Raw genomic sequence first — 20,427 nt, 5'->3', positions numbered from 1 at the left:
TTCAGAACTGTCATATCTGCGCTAGAAAAAATCCCAATGATTAGTCAAACCAGTGGCCTTGGAAGCAGAAACTTCAATGCAATGAAGTCAGTCACGCGAGAAGCTGTCCTTCACAATGAAGAAAAAAATATATATCGCACTGGATAGACAGGGGATAGAGAAGAAAAGTGTAAAATATGATATGTGCACTGCATCCCACACATACCACATGTGCATTTTTTGCTTTTCATTAAAGCCCATCTCTCCAACAGCGTTTGTTTTTTTTTTCATCGCAATGGATGGATTCCAACTCAGCCAATGGCCTGCTTGGTTGCACAAAGGCAGCGAGACATTGAAGGCCTGATGGCATTACAGCAATGGATACTAGGCTGCACACTGCAACAAGCACTTCACGCTTGCACCCACAATCGAGAAAGGCACCTGGCTAGTGGTCTTTCTCAAGCAAAAAAAAAATTATGTCGACAGTACTTCCTCGACCATCACTCACCCTATTGTTGAAGATGACACACTTCCCGCGGTTGGGGTGCCCCATGTTGTACTCCTCTGCCTCCAGCGATGTGGGCAGCACGGGGTACTGAGTGGGCGGCCGCTTGCTGAACATTCTGGGCATACAGCAGCCCGAAGACAGACTGCCACACCCATGATTGCGACATTGGGCAAGGACGGCACAGGGAGCATGACAACACAGAGGCAGCACAGCACACTCGACAGCGAGGGACACCACGCAGAACACTGAGAGAGAGAGCATCACTACCATACACAGGTGTTGGACCTTTCGGTTTTAATTTTTTTTTAATTCGGCAGACTTTTTTCGGTGTTAATTTCAAAACATAAGTTTCATTTCTTTTTTTTTTTTTTCGCAAATATTATCGACAAATGAATCACTGACTTTTTCCAGCAATCTACTGCGACAGTCCTGTAAGGTCAAAAGTCACTTAGTCTATCTCGGTGTTTTCGTCAGTATGAACAGTTTATTTACCAGTAATTAAGGCTGAAATGGCAGTAATTGAATTTGCGCTCGTACAGGGAACTGCTACTGTCATTGAAAGAGCAACGCAAGTTAGACAGCTGGCAGACATGAATGCAAGTGGACATTTACTTCTAAGAACTAGGTTGACATGTTACCGTAGTGTTGTCGCGCTGGGCTGAACGAGAGGGCAGGGCATCCTGTGGTCTGCGGGTTCATGGCGGTGATGAAACTACGAATAAATTGCTCCTGTAGCCAGAACAAGCCACTTTTTCGTGACTCCCATAAATCATTTCAAATCAGTGTCGTGCATGTAGACGGTAAACCTTCCTGACTAACTGCTCTAAGCGGGTGATGATAGTGAGCAAACAGTGCTTACCTATAGTCTGATACAACACAAGACCAAAGTGCCTTTTCCCTGTCAAAGGACCCCCTTTCCAGCAAATGGAATCAACAGTTTCTCATGACCCCGTTAGCGGGGAAATGCAGGGAGTGGCTGATGAAAGGGGGTAGTCCCTTCCTCCCAAGGTCGAGGACAGTCCCCTCCCTGCATTGTCATGCCAGCAGGTTCATGCGAATCAGCCGATGCCACTGGCTGGAAAGGGGGTACTTTGTCGGGAAAAAACCGCTCCGTTCTTGAGTTGTACCCGACCACAGTAGGCGCAAGGAAGGTGGTGCTTCCCGGTCTGCAGAGGCGTGTAAGCAAGCTGAGCTATATGTCAAATTTGGAGAACTACAATGCTTATCAAACAATGCCATCGTCCCATCATGCCCCTGTGTTTCCTACTTAAGTCAATTTTCAACATAAGAAGTTGGGCTAGCTGGTGCGTATTCATGGCTAACGAGCGCAAGAAAGACGAAGAGAATAAGACGACAACACGACACAGAGCACCATGTTGTCGTCTTTCTTGCGCTCGTTAACCATCAATTTTAAACTTTGACTATGCCTTGCACGCTGAAAATATTGACCTTTTCAGTTAAAACTGCATTTGGAAAACTGAACTCTGTGTACCTTTATTGTTTATTTCTTTTTTTAGTGTCATAGCAGTAAATAAAGCTAAGTAAAAACACTGTACACTGTACTGATGGGCGACTTCAATGCAAAGGTAGGAAAGAAAAGGGCTGGAGACCAGGCACTAGGTGATTACTAGTAGAGTTCGCAGAGAGAAATAATTTAAGGATCATGAATACCTTCTTCCACAAACAAGAAAACAGGAACTGGACGTGGTAGAGCCCCATGATATGATGAAAAATGAAATAGACTTCATACTATGCGCTCACCCTGGCATTCTTCAGGGTATTGAGGTCCTTGGAAAGGTGCAACCACAGGATGGTAAGGTCTCAAATTAGCCTAGACTTGAAGAGGGAGCCGAAGAAACTAGTGAAATGGAAGCCCATTAACGAGTAAGCAGTTAGGGGGAAGTAGAGGAATTCAGGACCTTGTTGCAGAACAGATATTCGGCTTTTACTTAAGACGATGACCTTAATGTTCAAGCAATTAACAATAATACCACAGCTTCATTACGGAATGCGCAGTAGAAGTAGGCAGTTGGTTGGTTCGACAGGATACTGGAGATGTACCTCAGTAGACAAAAGATCTAATTAACAAACACCGAAGCATTAAGGTATCTAACCCCACAGACAGAATAGAACTGGCAGAACTATCTATGTTAATCAATAGGCGCAAGTTAGCCGACGTAAGGAAGTTTAATATGGAGGATCAAGCATGCTCTAAAGAATGCAGGTAGCCTAAAAGTGGTGAAGAGAAAACTAGACAGAGGCAAAAAACAGATGCATTCATTAAGAGACAAAGGGGGCAATGCCATTAGCAATATGGATAAGATTTAAATTACTGGAGTGTTTAAATTACTGTAATGAAATTACTGTAATTTAATTACTTTTTCCAGTAACTTGTAATGCATTGAATTACTTTTTGGTCTTTTAATTTAGCAATAAAATGAACTACACTGCACGCAGTAATTTCACAGCAAAAGTTATTAATTCCTAGCAAAATAACTTTCATTGAAATGAATTGCTAATCATTGTGTCGGCAGAGCTTTGATCACTCGTGCGTTTGGTTGGGCGCCTCAAAAGCAGCAATAACGCATGGCAAGAACAACGAAGAACTACACCTCCAAGACAGCCGGAATCCTCAGTTGTCGGGTCACTGCCCACGGGTATTGCATGGGTAGGCGGGAGTTGGGATTCATACAGGCCGTGTTTTCATACAGCTCAATGATCACGCTTTGAAGTTTGTGTCCTGAGTGAATTAGCAAGGCAATGTCATCAGCGAATCGCAGGTTACTTAGGTATTCTCCATTAACTCTTATCCCCAACTCTTCCCATTCCAGGCCTCGGAATAACTCCTGTAAACAGGCGGTGAATAGCATTGGCGAGATCGTCTCTCCCTTCCTGACATCCTTCCTCATAGGAATTTTATTGCTGACTTTATGAAGGAATATGATATATTTTCACATAACACTCTTCTACACCCTGATTTCCCAATGCCTGCATGACAGCTGAGGTTTCCACTGAGTCAAATGCTTTCCCGTAATCAGTGAAGGCTACATGAGGGGGTTGGTTATATTCTGTGCATTTCTCTATCACCTGACTGATAGTGTGAATATGGTCTATTGTCGAGTATCCTTTACGAAAGCCTGCCTCGTCACTTGGTATTGAAGTCTAAGGTTGTCCTGACTCTATTAGCGATTACCTTAGTGAATACCTAGTAGGCGATGGACAGTAAGCTGATCAGTCTGTATATCCTCTCAAACCTACACATTTCCTTTCGTTAAATTCAGTTGCAGAATAGCTGGTCTCCCACCAAATCCCGTTCATGCAGGTTTGCTGACTCTTGTAAACTTTGATCAGTGCAGGATCAAGGGGCTGATTGTTCATGTTCCAGTAGAGACAGAAACCATGCTCAAGACTTTGCCACGTAAAATCGAGGACGACCATTGCATTCTCGCAGTCATTAAGCGGAAAATGGTTAGCAAAACTTCCTACCTTTTGGACTTGATTTCAAAAGAGATGCTTATGCCATGGATCTTAACAGGGTTCTTTGTAGCCTGACGTGGCTTCGTAGGTGTGGAAAACTGCTATCGCTCATACAACACATTTACAAAAACGGTTGAATCGTCAATAATTTTTTTCATCTTATACCGAAAAGTCCAACACCTAATTATACACAAGATGCACGTACAGAATGCCAAGAAACTCAGGTGAATAAAAATTTTCGGAAATTTCAAGTTTTGTACCAATTTTTTACTCTTTAAGGTGAGGGTCCCTTCGCTTTCACGGTCACGGCCATTTTTGCCAATGCGCAATAGCTGTGGTCCTCCCACTTGTAAGAGAAAGACAACGCTTAAGATAAGTGTATTTACGTTTAAACCGTATGCACTGCCAATAGCAATAATTGTTGGTACGAGTGCAGTCAGCAAAAAAAGCAGTACATAAAACAATACTTTTGTTCAACTTGCCTGTTTGAAGGATGCGTTTGGGAAAAACTATTGTACCAAAAAAGAGTGCAGTTATGCAGCACTTAAAGGAAATGTTAATCTTGGAACGTCGTGAGCGGTTTTTGGCTATAGTGGGCAGTTATTTAGACGTGGCACTCCGAAAAGACCAAAAATTATGCACATTAGAGGCTCAATCACTTAACATCAAATTGAAAAAAATGCATATTTGGCATATTCATGGGACAAGCACATTTCATTAAATGTGGAAATTTTTTTTAGCTGCATTTAAGTTTTTGAGTTTTCATTGTTCAAAGTCAACTGTCATCACTAAAACGCGACCCATGGCCAGGCCTCCGTGGGTAGCGTTTTCACAATGACGGTAGAAGTAAGCGACCTGCATTTACTGTTTACCCGCATTCACAACCAACTACCGAACAGTAATGAAAACCAATTCTGGTACTTCCACTACTTTCAATTAAAATTTACATTACTGATACTTTCAGTAGCATTATTATTCGGGGCTTACAGTTGCAGATGCTTGGCCTCATGCTACAGCCATTTATGTAATTTCAATACTGGGGGCCACTCCAATTGGTGGCTCAGGCTGCCCTCCATATGAGGCTTATCCACTAAAATGAATGTCATTGAACTGAATCCTATACTCTTTCAGCAATCTATCAGTGACTGCCTTCTCTGCCTTGTACTTAGTGCTGTTAGGAACAAAACGAAAGTCACATACCCCCCGAAAATGTTCCTGGCATCAACCTCACTGGTGCTGTTGGCTGGAGAAGAAAGAGCAAACAATAAATGAATATTCTTAAACAATGTAGGTACCAGAAGCATACACTGAATTGCACAGCAAGGATAAGATTTTTTTCGCAACAATCTGCAATGCCCTAAACACTTTCAACAACTAGCCCACAATGAACACCTACAACAAAGCAACTGTGACCTAAACAACGCATCAACAGTTTTGATCACACGGTCAGAACACCTGTCCCAGTATCTCATTCTTGGCCACAGACATGTCATTCCACATGTCCCTAATCTGCACAAAGAGAGAAGGCCGATCATCACAACCCTCCTGAATTACCTGTGAGAGTTTAGCTTTATGCCTTTGTCTGGCAATGTGGACCTATGCTTGCCTTATACCGCCCCATAAACCTTGTGCACTAGTCTTTGCTCCCCCCTCCCCCGTCTCAAAAAGATAAGCTAATTAAACAGCAACTTGCATTTATTTTTGAACCTCTCCACTAGTCTTCTTTCTCATTAGGTCTACTAAATTTGCATGCGGTGGCAAAGGTCCGTCTCATTCACTTCACTTTTGCAGCATGAGCTGGAGTCTCCCAGTATGTGAGCTACTCTGTGTATGATCAGAGTTGTCCCCACGTGGCACTAAGACACCTGGGGCAGTGCAAATGTGTTGGCAATTTACAGACAGAGCACACGAGTACCGCACTTGCTGAGACTTCACAGCACCACCAGTAACACAAAAGCTGCATACCGTGCTCTCAGTGATGTCAACTTAAGTTACAGTTAAAGCAGCCAATACGATTTTCACACAGACTACATCTGCAAGGCACGATTATACAAGCATTTAATCCTAGCTGACACAGACGAATAAAAAAACATTCCTTATTATTTGAATGAAACCATCATGTGTTGCAGGCTTTGTTACCTTCAGCAGCCTAATAATTTAGTACACATTAAGCACGGTGGTAGTACTCATAAATGACAAAAAAAAAGCATCCAGTTATGGTGCTCTTTTCATATCCACAATAAATTTTGTCAATGACACAGTAAAAGGCTGAGTAATAAAAAACTGCAGAAAAACTAACCGGATGTCCATGAGTGGCAGAAAAAGATACAACAGCATTAGGCACAGGCCAGAAACACATTACCTGCAATTTGCATTAACCTTTTTTCATCACTGCAAAGCTCCCCAAAAGATGTTGCACAGATCTTGCATAGCAATGTTTTTCTGACCTAACATCAAAAGTGCTTTTTTCATTTTGTGAACTGGGTGAGCAACCCATCCCTTATGCACACAAGGCACATCAGTTGAAATTTAGCACAGAAATACAGGCACCTCAGAACCACGTTTCGAGAGAAGGAAACAAAATAAAAAAAAAAACATTTCAAAAGCTAGAGACTGTTATGTTAACTGTTACATTAAGAGGGCTCTAAGACCAAAAGAACTGCAATTACTTGAACTGCCCCTGGCCAGTGTACTGAAGCCAGAAAAAAAAAAGAACAATTAGAGCTAAAAATAAAGCCACGCCACAGCACGCTAAAATTAAATAAATTTCTGCTCTATTCTCACTGAACTACTGCTATCTACATATTGTCATGAAGAGCTCATTGTGAAGAAACACTGAATAAAATATACCAAACATAAAATACCAAAACTAGTGCAAAATACACACACTAAACACTAACAATGGGCTTCTTTTGAAGCAGGAGCTGCAATTTGCACATGATGTGTTCACATCCCTCCAGAAAAAATTAGATGCACAATCCTGGGCTTCACAGAAGCCTAAAGAACAGCTGTGACTATCAGCTAGTGAGCTCTAGCACTGTGTATCAAGCCAGAATAGGCTGCTGTGCCTGTGTTTTCCTCACCACAGATGTGCAAACAACCAGGTAACTCAGTGTTGGTCAGATGTTTAGGGGAATCCTCCAAAGTGGCGTGAGAAAGCTGTATAGCTTTCCTCTGTAGCCGTATGGCTGCGCTAGGGTGGATGCCAATGAGTAATTACTCCCTTATTACAAATTTACTGCACCTTGGGGGATTCCCGTAAACATTTGACCAACACTCTTCCCACTTCGAGTCATTGATCAATTCGCTCTCGCCCCACCATAAGCTTGCCGTCCCAGTAAGCTAGGTTTGTAGAGCGACTGCTCCAGCGGTGGTACCTGGTTTGAACCCCGGACCAGAACGAATTTTTCTTTAACTACAAAGTTTCCAAGAAAGCTGTATGGCTTTCCTTTGTAGCCGTTTGGCTGCGCTTGAGTGGATGCCAATGAGTAATTACTCCCTTATTACAGACAACTCATATATGCAAATACCATATGATGCATAATGTGATAATGACCTTAAGCATAAAGAAGAAGTGCTAATGCTACATGAAAACACCAATGCAGCTCTAAGAGGCTACGGATAAGGCTGTTTGAAGCTTTGACAGCTACAAGTTAAGTTATTATGTAAACTTATTGAGCACAAGCTATGTTAACACACTTTCTGACTTGCAACACTACTCTGGACTTTACACTTACAGAAATTTCAGTCATTCTGCACCCAGAAAAAACACAGGCCACAGTTCAATCAGTGAACTGGATCTAATATGTGCCCTTCAGTTGCATGAAATCTTACAGCATTAAGCATTGAGAAGCAAAGGACAGGGAATTCTCAAGATCCTGAGCTTTAGCGGGATACAAGGCATCTGTTCGTGCGTGCAATTTTTGTTCGTTTTTTTTTTTCACGTTTAACCGTAACGACAACAGCTAATCAATCGAGAAATAAGGCTGATCAACGAGAAAAATAATAAAATTCGCCTTTTTCTTTTTTTTTTCACACTTCATTATAACGCCAGCCAACGACACGCTTTGTCACAAGTCCCAGTGAACGTTTTAATTTCGGAATTCGTAGCAAAAGCAAGCAGACCACACGCAAAACAGCAAGTCAGCGAGCCAGAGCTGTTTGACGCAAGCACGTTTATCGCGGGAAATCCGCTAGAGCACAATGCGATGCGATTGTGAAACTTACCCACAAAATATGCACCACTGCGGCGTGCTTTACGGCTCTACCGATGGAGTAAAACGGAAAACGTTTTATGCGACATCGTCAGCCACGATGAAGTAGAACCAGTTAAACCGTGTGCAACCCGCACGACGTATAGCATCGAAACAAAGTAAGGAAGGTAATGCAGAGAACTCCAGGCCGTATTAATACGCTGACAAGCGAAATCCCTTCACAAAAGCTTCGATAGCGAGCTTACTTTGCCATACATACCATTTTTGTCGTTCCCCTGAAAGCTGTCCCCACTGACGTTGGCCATCCTGGAAAGTCGCTTGCAACGCGCAGACTTCTCAAAGTTACCGCCTATTACCGCTCAGCAGCTTACGCCGTTAACTTTGCGAACGCACGCGCCCTACCAAGAACCTCAAACTGCTCGAAGTTTTAGCCGCGTACAACTCCTTGAACAACTGCACAGCTTAAACTGCTGCCGCTGCGCCGCTGCCGCTGCTCAGTTGGCGTAATCGGCCGAAACCGCAGCGCTCGTGGATGAATAAGCGTTTACAAGAAATGATAAAAGGAATTGTCCCTTCGAAGTCCGGCAGCTCCCTCGCACAAACCTCACTCCACAGACCCTCTTTCTCCAGTACTCCATACGCACCGCAGCGCCACCATCACTGAGGTACGAGTTTCGGTTTCATGGAAACGCTTCGGTTTCTCTTGTTTCAGTGCGAAATCACAAGTTGCGACCGTACTGCGATCTTATATACGAGGTACTACGACACACTTCAGTCATAGCACATCACTAATGCAGCCCTGTACCCGCCAGGTTTATTTATATGCATTAGCATTTGTTTCGACAGTTGAAACCTGCGCGGCACTCAACGAAAAAGCCGGCAGCAACAACTTTCGTTTTAAATTCAACTAACACGCAGCGGTGCTGTGAGTACTAAATCCATGATTTTAATGCAGGAATGCATTTAACGACTACATTTCCACCTCTCTTTATCCACAGATTTTGTCCGTCGTTCAGTCCACAAAGTGGGAAATAGTAGACGCTATTACGGCCGCATGCAGACAGAAAGGAGCTCGAAGAAATAGATATGCGAACGAAAATATTAAAAGAATAGATGCGCCACAGCGACCATATGTCCGCCCAAGCGATTGCTGCATGCAACAGATCGATAAGCCCCCCCCCCCCCATCTGATATATGCAAAACGTGTAGAAGATTATGCAAAGGGAATTAATTTTGCTCATGTACGTTGCAGTTAGCTTGCAATCAGTGCGGAACTAACAACAAAAGATATACTATATAAAAGACACTGTGCGAGAGATGGAACTGATCCGCTTATGAATGCAGATGACCAAAAAAAGACTCCTCGAAAATGTTGCAGTTTATTATCCTTTCGAAACTCCCACAGTGTCTTTATGATCAAGTTCTCTATTTCGTTCAAGCACACTTTCATATAGCCTCCTTCGCACGTCCTTTGCCGCGCTCTCCCGTGCTTGTAGTGCCCACGTTTCTTGTACTTTCTGTGGGTCTGCTTTACTCGTCGCATATGCTTCCGCCAGCGCTAGCGTCCTCGTTCATTCCATCCGATAGACAGACTCCACCTGGAGCGCGCGAGACAATTGGAAAGTACATGATGAGAGAAATAACAAATAAAAGGAAATAAAAATAAGAAAACAATGGTTTCGCATTCAGAGCACGGAAGTAGGCTTATTTTTCATCGAGGTCATTTTCTCCAGCGAGGTACTGAATTTCTCTGCTTAAGATAAGCTTATCTATTGCCATTTTGTGGCATCGAGTTATCTAGATATACCGGTTTTTAGGTTGCGTGTTCGCCTCGCAATTTGAAAGTCGTGGGTTCAATTCCCCGCACCTCCGGAAGAAATTTTAGTTTTCCTTCATACCACGGTGATGTCACGTGGGATTTTTTGGCACCACTGCTGCTGGTCAACGCCGACGCCGGATTTCGTTGCCGATGGGTCATATATATATAATGTTTTCGCGTTAGTAATAATACCACAAATATCATTACGGAGTGCGTAATAGAAGTTGTAGGTAGGAGGCGGAAGATCTTATTAAAAAAAACGCCAAAATATGAAAGCATCTAACCTCGTACATACATAGAGTTTCTTACTATTACCTAGAGGGAAAGCTGGCAAGCCGTCTATGGGAGTTTGCATGGAGACCCCACGTGACCACCTCAGCCACCATGGGCGCTCAAAGCATCATGGGGCGGTGAGCTACTTGTTGCGGAACTGCAACTTTTGGCCAAAAAATAATAAAAAAATAAAGCTGTTTGATAGCTACAAACGTCCTAACATTCAATATCTTGTCTAATGATTGCAACAAACGAGCAGAAAAGCATTTAAGTGCAAAGTTTGCCTAAAATAAGACATGACTAGCTTTCCTATTGGCCAAGTGATGAACACTAAAAAAACTAATATTTCGTAATTAACAGGCGCACTTTTAAAAGTAAATATGTTTTCAAAAAAAATGTTGTTGTTTAGATACTTTAAGAGGTTTTTTAATGGAATTTCGGAAGAGTAAAACCTTTTATTGGCGTCGTGTGTCGTCGCGTCTTCACTACTATGGCTTTTGCACACTGCGTTCGCGCGAAAGTCGTCTGCGCACACACGAACTACGTTTTCGGAATGAAACGCCTTAGTACTGCCACTCTGTGTTCCCGAAAAACTACGACTGTGCCGCAACAAGTAGCTCACCGCCCCATGATGCTTTGAGCGTCCATGGTGGCTGAAGTGCAGCGCCGCCAGCTTTCCCTCTAGGTAGTAGTAAGAAACTCTATGCGTACATAGGACAAAGCTGGCAGAACGGTCAATGGTTGTCCATAGGCATAAGGTAAATGACCTAAGCAAGTATATAACATGGAGAGGATCAATAAGCGACACGCTTTAAGAGACAAAGAGGGAAATGTCAACACCAATATGGTTACGATAGTTAAATTAGTCGAAGAATTCTGCACAGATCCCTACAGTATCGAAAATAATCAGGATGCTAATGATGATTAAGCCAGTGGCCGGGACGAAGTGCACTTCCAGTTACTAACGATAGAGCAAGTAAACAAAAAGGCATTATATGCAGTGCAAAGTGGGTATTGGTTTGTGCTAGAAAAACTTGACCCCTTGTGTGCGCAGCGCCTCGCGACCTGAGAGTGCAGTATCTTGAAGATCGTTAACATCATCTTAACCCTTGAGATGGAGGACGTCAAGGAATTGAAAAATTGCACACTGATCAGCTTACTGTCCATTGTTTACAAGGTATTTACTAAGGTTATTCACGAAATAACAGCGCAACGGCTACGGTCCAAAGAATTGACACACATAAGGAAGGGCGGGAAGGACACACACAGCGCTAGCTCTCAACTGTTCATTCAGGGGCAAAACAAAGCTTTTACACACGCTCAGACCTGCGCAGGCACAAACCGTACAGGTGCACGTGCTCCAACTTTAGCGAAAAACCCGCGAAAGAAACATTTTTTCCCCTTTATACGATGCAATCAAGATATCACTAACACAACGTGGCCCAACATTCCTGATATAGTACGCTTCTCCCGAGTGGTTTGCAACCTGCATCTGCTCAGTATCTTCGCTTCCTGAAAGTTCGATGTACAGCCGCCCACAGACTTAACACGAATGACGGAATGCGTAGCCTGGACTGCCGTCAGCGCCATGAAGCGATAGTCATCGGGTGCGAGATAATGCTCTCGAAATGTTTGTGGTGTCTGGTGATAGAAGGTGCGATCCGCGGCAGCTTAGCGGGCAGTTCCTGGCTGCCGCGATAAGAAAACTGCAAAGAGCGTTGCCGGGGCCGTCCGTGGAGGCCGAATCGGCGAGAAAAAGGCTCTTAAACGCCCCCGTGACGAGCGCGCTGTCCACGCGGCGATCAGGCACAAGCGGAAAAGCAGTAAAAGCGAGCTGCGCACCAGCTATCGTCCGCCACCGCAAACATACCGAGAGCATTGTCTCGCACCAATGACTATTGCTTCGTGGCGCTGACGGCAGTCCAGGCCACGCTTTCCGTCATCCGTGTTAAGTCTGTGGGCGGCTGTACAGGCTATACAAGTGCGACAGTGCTCAACAAGAATGGCACCCTCATCGTTCTTGCTCCCTCAGCCGGACGTTGACACACAACGCTCCGCAAATAAATAGGTAAATTGGTTTTTGGGGAAAGGAAATGGCGCAGTATATGTCCATGATGTAAAAAATAGCGCACAGGGAACACACGGGACGGAAAGTAAATCGCGACGCAGACAAGCGATTGTCTGCGCTTGTCTGCGTCGTTTACTTTCCGTCCCGTGTGTTCCCTGTGCGCTATTTTTTACATCACGAACGTTATCCAACTTGCCCAACTTTCCGCTTTGCAGTATATGTCTCACATATCTCGGCGGACACCTGAACCGCGCCGTAAGGGAAGGGAGGAAGGTAGGAGTGAAAGAAGAAAGAGGGAAAGAGGTGCCATAGTGGAGGTCTCTGGAATAATTTCGACCACCTGGTGATCTTTAACGTCTGGCCAATGTAGTATTTGCCACATGACAGTGGGACTTCATAGACAACGCCGATGTCGCATTCCACAAATGGCCAGACGGGGCGCTGCGTCAACGACCGGCTGAGGGAGCAAGAACGATGAGGGTGCCAATCTTGTTGAGCGCTGTCGCACTTGTAATGGCTGTGCACCGAACTTCCAGGAAGTGAAGATAAATAATAAATATTTATTTATTATTTACAATAAATTTGGAGCACGTGTACCTGTACGGTTTGCGCCAGAGCAGGTCTGAGCCGATATAAAAGCTGTGTGTTTTGCCCCTGAATGAGGAGTTTAGAGTCACCGCTGTGTTCGTCCTTTCCGCCATTCCTTCTGTGTGTCTCCTTTGGCCTGGAGTGGTTGCACTGTTATTTCGTGAATATGTCCCAACTACAGTACAAACTAGCCCAACGATTAACACTTCTAAGATTATCGCTAATCGAGACAGACCAACCTTCGATTTCAGCCTACCAAAAGACCAGGCTGGCTTTCGGAAAGGTTACTCAACAATAGAACATATTCACACCATCAATCAGGTGACAGATAAAAGCACATAATATAACTAACCTCTATATTACAGCCTTCATGATTGCGAGAAAGCCGTCGATTGCTCAGTAGCCATAGTGGCGACTATAGTGGCTCCATTCCTGAGAAGGAAAGAGCACCAATGCCGAGCTACTGCAAGCAGGAGGTTCGGCCGACTGGGCGGACGCCATGTTTACGAATAGCGGGGCACCCGTGGAGTTCTCTCCTTCCTCCAAGGGCGCAACACTTCACAGCAGGCCTCCGCAATGCTATATGTTCGTGCGGACTCTGCTAATTTAATAAGCGAATAAAACGACTGCTGTACTTCCAAAACACCAGCGTGAACGACCTTTTCAATTATTGCGATAATAATTTCAAAATAATCACAACAAAGCTCAAATATTTGAGGAATAATTTGTTGTTTTCCTTGGCCCTGAATGGACAAGAGATCTCTGCATTTCACAGTGCTGCAAACAACTTGTGAGATGAAGTATAGCACGGTGGAAGCGGCAGCAGTACCGGTATGCAATAGTCCAGAGGGGAGGCGTTTTGACATCTCCCTCGCCCGATGGAAAGGATCGACAGTGTTTTTCATGTAACACCATAGCTGGGTAAAAGCAAATACCGCTTGTTTGCTGTCGTGTGGCGCTCGTCCGAGTGCTTTTCGAATTCCGCTTAATCAGCTAATTAGCCAAAATTAATTATGCAAAATTTTAAATATCTAACTCTAGTCGCAAGAGAGAGGAAGAGGCAAGGCTAGGGTGCTATCCAGAAGGGTGTTCTGGTTGGTTACCCTGCGCTGGGGAAGAGGGTTGATGGGATTGAGAAGAGAAAGAGAAAAGGGGCGAGGGGCACGGTCACAATTGGTCCCTCAAGCCAGTCGCACTCCGGAAGTAAAACAGTGCCTTGTAGGCCTTGAGGGCAGTCGATTACAGTGCTCACGGTGCCAGGATCTTACGCTCTGTTGACAGCCGCCGCGGTGGCTCAGTGTTATGGTGCTCGGCTGCTGTCCCGAAGGACGCGGATTCGATCCAAGCCACGGCGGTCGGATTTCGATGGAGGAGAAATTCTAAAGGCTCTTGTACTGTGCGATGTCAGCGCACGTTAAGGACAATTCACACAATCCGTTCGCCCGCAGCCCGCGCACCACATGAGAGGCGCGCTGTCGGCCCGCGGACTGGTCAAGCAAGGAAGCTCAGGTGCCTCTCCCCTCGCGGGAATTAGCGGCAGTAGTAGTAGAAAACTTTATTGACAAGCAAAACAAAATGCTCGAGGAGAAATGTACAATGGGTGGTGTCTTCATTTCAAGACTCCACTGGCCTTGGCTGCCGCTCTAGCCTGCGCAACGAGTGAGCGCTGCTGATCAAGCTCTGAGCTGAGCAGAGAGGTCTCCCATTGCTCCTTCGTTCTATGTGTTGTGATGTCCGGGGGTTTCGGGCCCTTACATCCCCATGTAATGTGGTATGCATCGGGCCGGTCTTCGCACCACGGGCATTCTCCTTCATAGCGCTCGGGGAAAATGATGTTGTATTTGTGAAGATTGGGGAATGTATCGGTCTGGAGTTGCCTCCAGTCCCGAGATTCTTGAGCGTTAAGCTTTTTATGCGGAGGGGGAAAGTGCTGTCGTTGTGATCTTAGAAAGTGGAGTCGCGTGTTGTAGGTGACGGGAACTTCGGTAAGAGAGCTTGGGTCGGGGTTGGAGCCCGCTCGGTTGGTATGTCCTCGAGCTAGTGCGTCCGCGACCTCGTTGCCCTCTAATCCCGCGTGACCAGGCACCCACGTTATCTGATGCTTGAGGGAGGAATTAGCGCTCATAGAGTTGGTTACTATGCCCAACAGCCTTTTAGGTATTCTGCCTGCAAGTAGGAGCCGACAGGCTGCTTGGGAGTCTGTCATGACGTGCACACCCTGGTCACGGGCGTCGCCGTACTGGATCGCCAGTAGGATTGCTGCCACTTCTGCTTCCACGATCGTCGTGTGTTTCAAAGAGGCGCTGACAACCTCGTTGTGGGAGGAGTTCACAGCAACTGCCGTTGCCCGCGTGGCCTCGCTGTGTGTTGCTGCGTCGACGTACACCGTGTGGGGGCTGCGTGCCGCCGTCCGCTTCACGTAGTCGATTCTGGCTGAGCGTCTGCCCGAGCCGGCTTCGCTCGACATGTTTTTGGGAATCGGGGCGACGTGCACCCGCGAGCGATATGTTGTTGGGAGGTTGGTCGTGCTCTGTATTATCTGGACGTCTGCCGGGTAGCCCACCCGCTCCAGAGTCTGCCTACCGGTGTCCGTGCGAAGGAGGCGTGCACGTTGCGAGAGGAGAACAGCCTCCTGGATCTCCTCGAACGAGTTGCATAGGCCGAGGGCCTCTAGCTTGGCGTTTGAAGTGTAGATAGGAAGGCCCAGCGCATGTTTGTATGCAGTACGCAACATGGAATTGACTTTGGTGAGTTCTTGTCGAGTTAATTGCAGGTACGGTAGGCCGTAGGAAATGCGGCTCACCACAAGTGCCTGGACGAGGCGCAGCGTGTCCTCCTCCCGCATGCCTGTCCGGTTGCGTGCCACCCTCCTGATCATTTTGGCGACTTGCTGTGTTGTGGTGGATAAGAGCTTGATAGCGTGGGTGGATTTCCTATTACTCTGGAGCCATAAGCCGAGGATGCGGATCTGACGGGTCTCCCGGACGGGGACGCCGTGTAGGAGGACCTGAATGTCTCCTGGATACTTGTAGTTACGTCCTTCTATGCGGATGATCTCTGACTTTTCCGGCGCACAGCATAGTCCGCACTGGGCGGCTGCGTTCTCGACACAGGTGGCAGCTTTCTGCAGAGTTTCTTCTTTGGCCGCCAGAGAGCCTTTGGTAGTCCAGATTGTTATGTCGTCGGCGTACAGTGTGAATCCGATGTTCGATACGGTTTGAAGGCTGCGAGCCACTCCAACCATGGCGATATTGAAAAGGAGAGGGGAGATGATCGAACCCTGAGGCGTGCCTTTGTGCGGCATGTCCTGGGGTTCCGAGCGTGTGCCTCCTATGCCGATCGTAGCTGTTCTGTTGGATAGGAAATTTTGGACGTAGTGAAAGACACGTTCCCCACAATTTAGGTTGTTCAGTTCTGTGAGGATGGCATCGTGAGACACGTTGTCGAAGGCACCTTTGAGATCAAGGGCCATCACAAGGTGCTCCCCTCCGCTGGGAACGTGCGCCAGTACCTCCTCCTTGATTAGAAGGAAAGCGTCTTGAGTAGATAGCCCGGATCGGAAGCCTATCATGGAAGGAGGGAAGAGGTTGCTGTCTTCGATATAGTTCTGCAGACGAGTTTGGATCACCCTCTCGTATAGCTTGCCCAGACACGACGTGAGCGAGATGGGGCGGAGCGCCTCAAGTGTGGGCAGTTTTCCCGGCTTTGGAATGACGATGATTTCGGAGTGTTTCCACTCTTGAGGGATGAAATTCTTTTCCCAGAGCTCTTCGTTAATGTATTGAGTTAGGTCCTGAATTTGGTCCTTGCTGAGGTTGCGTATTATGGCGTTGGTGATTTTGTCCGCACCTGCCGCCGTATTACGAACGCAGGATCGCGCCGCAGCGTATACTTCTGCCGTAGTTATGGGGGCGTCCAAAGCTCGATTTTGGGTGCCCTGGTAGCTAGTCGTGTTAGGTGTTGTAGTCCCAGTGCCTATGTATCTGTCGCGTAGCGCTGCGAGAAGAGCTGCGTCGTCGCCCAGGAACAGGTGGGAAATCCGCTTGAGTGTACGGGTCGCCTCGCACTTAGACTTGCTTGGGTCCATCAAGTTTCTGAGAATTGCCCATGTCCGAGACGAGCCCAAAGAGCCTCGCAGTGACTCGCAGAAATGTTGCCAGTTCTGATGCGAGAGTTGCGTGGCATACGTTTGTGCCTCTTCCGTGAGCTCGACTATACGGGTTCGAAGTTGTCGGTTCAACTTTTGGGTCTTCCAACGGCGAACGAGTTTCGCGCGCTGATCCCATAACTTGAGTAGATGCCTGTCTATCTCAGGTGTCTCGTTTGTGCGCTGTACGACTTCGGTGGCGGTGTTGTGAGCCTGGCGGAGCGCCGTGCTCCAATCCTGAATAGACTCGATATGTCCCGTGGGGAATTCCGAGTTGCGAAATTTTGGCCAGTCCGTTATTCTGGCTGGTCCAATGCTCCTCCGGATTTTGGACGAAGTGATGGAGGTGCTTAGGATACAGTGGTCGCTTCCCAATGTTTCCGTTAGGTTGGTCCACTTCGAATGGCTTACGTTCTTGACCAGGGTTAGGTCAGGACAGGAGTCTCTAGACACACTGTTTCCCTCTCGTGTCGGAAAGGCAGGATTAGTTAGGAGTTCCAGTCCTATCGTGTGTATCGCTTTCACTATAGACTGACCTCTTGCAGTGTTATCGCGATACCCCCACTCTCTGTGGGGCGCGTTGAAATCTCCCACGATCACGAGCTGATTACGCTGCGCTTTGTGAGAGACAGCCAATAGTAGATCTGTGAAGTCCCCTCTCCTAGGCTTGGGGGGCTTGTAGATGTTTATGACAAAGGTACTTGCTCGGCCACGCTTGTTGGGCACAACCTCGACCGTCAAGTGTTCAGCGTCCGGTACCGGTAGGGCGTGTTCCACGACAGTTATCTCTTTTGCCACTAAGATCGCAACCGATGGCATCAGGGGCTGACTAATCGTGTAGTATCCCGCCAGCGTCGGGGCCTTATCGGCTCCCACTTCCTGCAGGCAGATAAGATCTGGACGGATTGGAGTGGTGGCAATGAACTGTTTCAGGAGACCCGCTTTGCGCTTGTAACCTCTACAGTTCCACTGCCAGATTTCTATGTGTTCTGCATTTTGGCTGTTTTTAGGCTGCATAGCCATCTTGGGCTTTTTGGAATGAGGTGCGACCCGCATCGCTGCTAACTGAGCTGGTGCGACTGCGTAATTGCGAGGGGCCCTGGCTGTGTTCGTCCGACGAGGCTCGTTTACGGTATTGAGTTTGAAGTGCATGAATTATAGTTGTATGCTGATTTAGAATAGCCTCGTGTTGCGCGAGTGTATGGTGAATAGTTTCTATTTTCTCCGTTAGTGTTTGGAGAATCGTGGACATTGAGACTTGCAGGGAGTTCATTATCCGTTCTTCAATGTCGCGGAGCGTTTGGACGGTTACATGTTCTGTCGATTTTGCGAGGGGTGGCTATGCGTCTTTGCGTGGGTGCAGGGGTACTTGATTTTGTTGGAGGACCTGTTCTAATTTGGACGTTAGGGCCTTAATTTTTGTGTTTTGGTCGGCTATCTTGGCGCTTTGGGACGCAATGGTAGCCTGCAGCTGTTGGAAACGGGGGTCGTTTGAAGGAGCGGGAAGTCCCTGTACTCTCTCTGCCCAGCTCACCTGCTTTTGGCCTTGTGGTGGCGTCTTCTTAGCTGGTTTTCCGCCGTCCGTGGCCGGAAGACCTGGGGGCGGGACTGGTGTCTTCGTCCGGGATCTGGAGTTGGAGCGGCTCCGTGAGCGGCTGCCGCTCTCGCTGCGACCCGTAGTGTCCTCGTCGTCCGATGAGAACCATTTGTTGTAGTAGATCTTGGGTCCCATGTCTTTACGGGACTGGTGAGCCGTCTTCTTGTCGCCTTTGTCAGTGGCGGGTCGCGGTGTTCTGGCTGGCTTTAGACGTTTCGGGCACTCCCGGATTCCCGTCTCGTGCTGGCCGGCGCACAGTCCGCACTTGGGTTGGCATTGGTGTGTTAGGGGTGGGTCCTGGGCCCCGCACAGGCGGCAGACTTTGACCTTTGGTGTCGGGCAGACGTCCGGGCGGTGTCCGGGTTGCATACAAATCTGGCAGAATTGCCTGGCTGGCCTGTACGTGAAGCACGGGTATTCGCAGCCGTCGTAGTATACGGACCGGGGAAGTTTGGGCCCTTCGAGTGTAAGAAGGGCTGTCGTCGAAGAGCCTAGGATTCTGGCGTCTAACAGCTCAATGCGATGGTCTCTGATCCGCACCCCCGCCATGAGGGTGTCGCGTGTCTCCCGGGGATCGAGTCCGTGAATGACCCCTCGGAGTGTGGTGGCTGGGAAAGGGACGTACGCTCGCACGGGGTGGGGGCTCTCGTCCAGGGTGAGGTGGGTGATCTGGCAAAGCTCCGCCGCTGTTTCTTCGTGCGGGGTGCTGACTACAAGGATGTTGGACCCGACATGAGGGCGAAGAATGTATTTGTCCTTTACCTTGGTCGGGTCTCGGCAGGAACGAACGAGCGCTGCCGAAATGACCCGAGCCGGATAGGCCTTGAGTGGTAGTCCGCGTGTCGGTCGAATGACGACTTTGATGTCATTTTTCGGTAGTGGTTGAAGCTTGGGACGGCGAGTTCCCGGTGGACGGATTGCGTTCGATGATTGTCCAGACGTGTTCGGCGGGTTTCCGCCCACGGAGGCAGAAGAGTCCGGAGTGGATGGATTTTGATTTTGCCTGGCCTGTCTGCGGAGCTTCTTTGCCCGTCGCTTGCCGAGTGCGTGCTCCCAGCCTGGGCCACCGCCAAGAGGTGAGCCCGCATTCAACACGGACGAAGAGGACAGAAGATCCTGGTTCTGCGGAGAAGTGTCACGGGAATCCATTTCGGAGTCGTCGTGGGACGGGTTTGGAGAGAATGCATTCGCGGAGGTGCCGCATAGCGGTGTCGCACCGCTCATCGACGATCCAGTGGCCATTTGGTGGTCCTGTGGCCTCACGGGAAATTATTTCGATGAGAACCGCCAACACGAAGCACGGAGACGAGGCGCGGGAGGCGAGCGGAAGGCACTCATACCGTGGCGCCGTCGATCCGGCAAGCAGGTTCCGCGCCGAACCGGTCGGGTCGGTAGGGAGGCGGTCGAGGCAGCCGGCTCACAGCAGGCGATGGTGGGGAAAGATACTCGCAGCCGTCGGGGTCGGGTGGGAGCCCATCCGCGCACGTCTGCTCCGGTCGGTGGGCGCGGAGCGAGTCAATTAGCGGCGGACCGCGAAGATGCGTGCGCTAGCTCTGGCAACTGACCTAGCAAGATGGCCCAGGCCAATGAGGAATTGGACAAAGGGCCGCACCCGCTTCGCAGGACTTCCTCCGCGGTTCAATAATAAAGTAATTCTTTCATGCAGACGCACAGCCACGGGTCGGGAGGAAAAACCAGTTGGACCAGCATTGCCAAACACTTTACAATAATCTGGCAACTGTGGTACACCCAGCGCG

The 20,427-nt window shown here is 47.8% G+C and overlaps 2 protein-coding genes across 4 annotated transcripts in view; both read right to left on the bottom strand.

Annotated features, from left to right (window-relative positions):
• Positions 1–8,786, bottom strand: part of LOC149357947 (caspase drICE-like) — a 37,788-nt gene extending 29,002 nt beyond the window's left edge. The window contains exons 1-3 of one of the 3 annotated variants that reach the window (XM_089585006.1): positions 8,438–8,786; positions 5,165–5,207; positions 488–629 (exon numbers count right to left, since the gene is read on the bottom strand). In XM_089585006.1, the coding sequence (XP_089441132.1) occupies positions 488–629; positions 5,165–5,207; positions 8,438–8,483 (231 nt within the window). In that variant the 5' untranslated portion in view covers positions 8,484–8,786. Of the gene's footprint in view, positions 1–487; positions 1,272–5,164; positions 5,208–8,437 lie in introns of those variants that run through there. The other 2 variants (XM_089585007.1, XM_089585005.1) reach the window with 2 other exon arrangements.
• A 9,626-nt stretch (positions 8,787–18,412) lies between these two features.
• LOC149357946 (uncharacterized) lies at positions 18,413–20,100 on the bottom strand. Its single transcript, XM_089576687.1, has one exon. It carries the CDS (start codon positions 19,910–19,912, stop codon positions 18,413–18,415), a length of 1,500 nt encoding a protein of 499 aa, XP_089432813.1. The 5' UTR covers positions 19,913–20,100.
• Positions 20,101–20,427: the final 327 nt, after the last annotated feature.

Source organism: Amblyomma mixtum, chromosome 3 (assembly GCF_055824585.1).
Source record: "Amblyomma mixtum isolate Tamu chromosome 3, ASM5582458v1, whole genome shotgun sequence".
NCBI classification, from domain to species: domain Eukaryota; kingdom Metazoa; phylum Arthropoda; class Arachnida; order Ixodida; family Ixodidae; genus Amblyomma; species Amblyomma mixtum.
The sequence above is the reverse complement of the archived record's forward strand: the minus strand, read 5'-3'. Positions and strand labels throughout refer to the sequence as shown.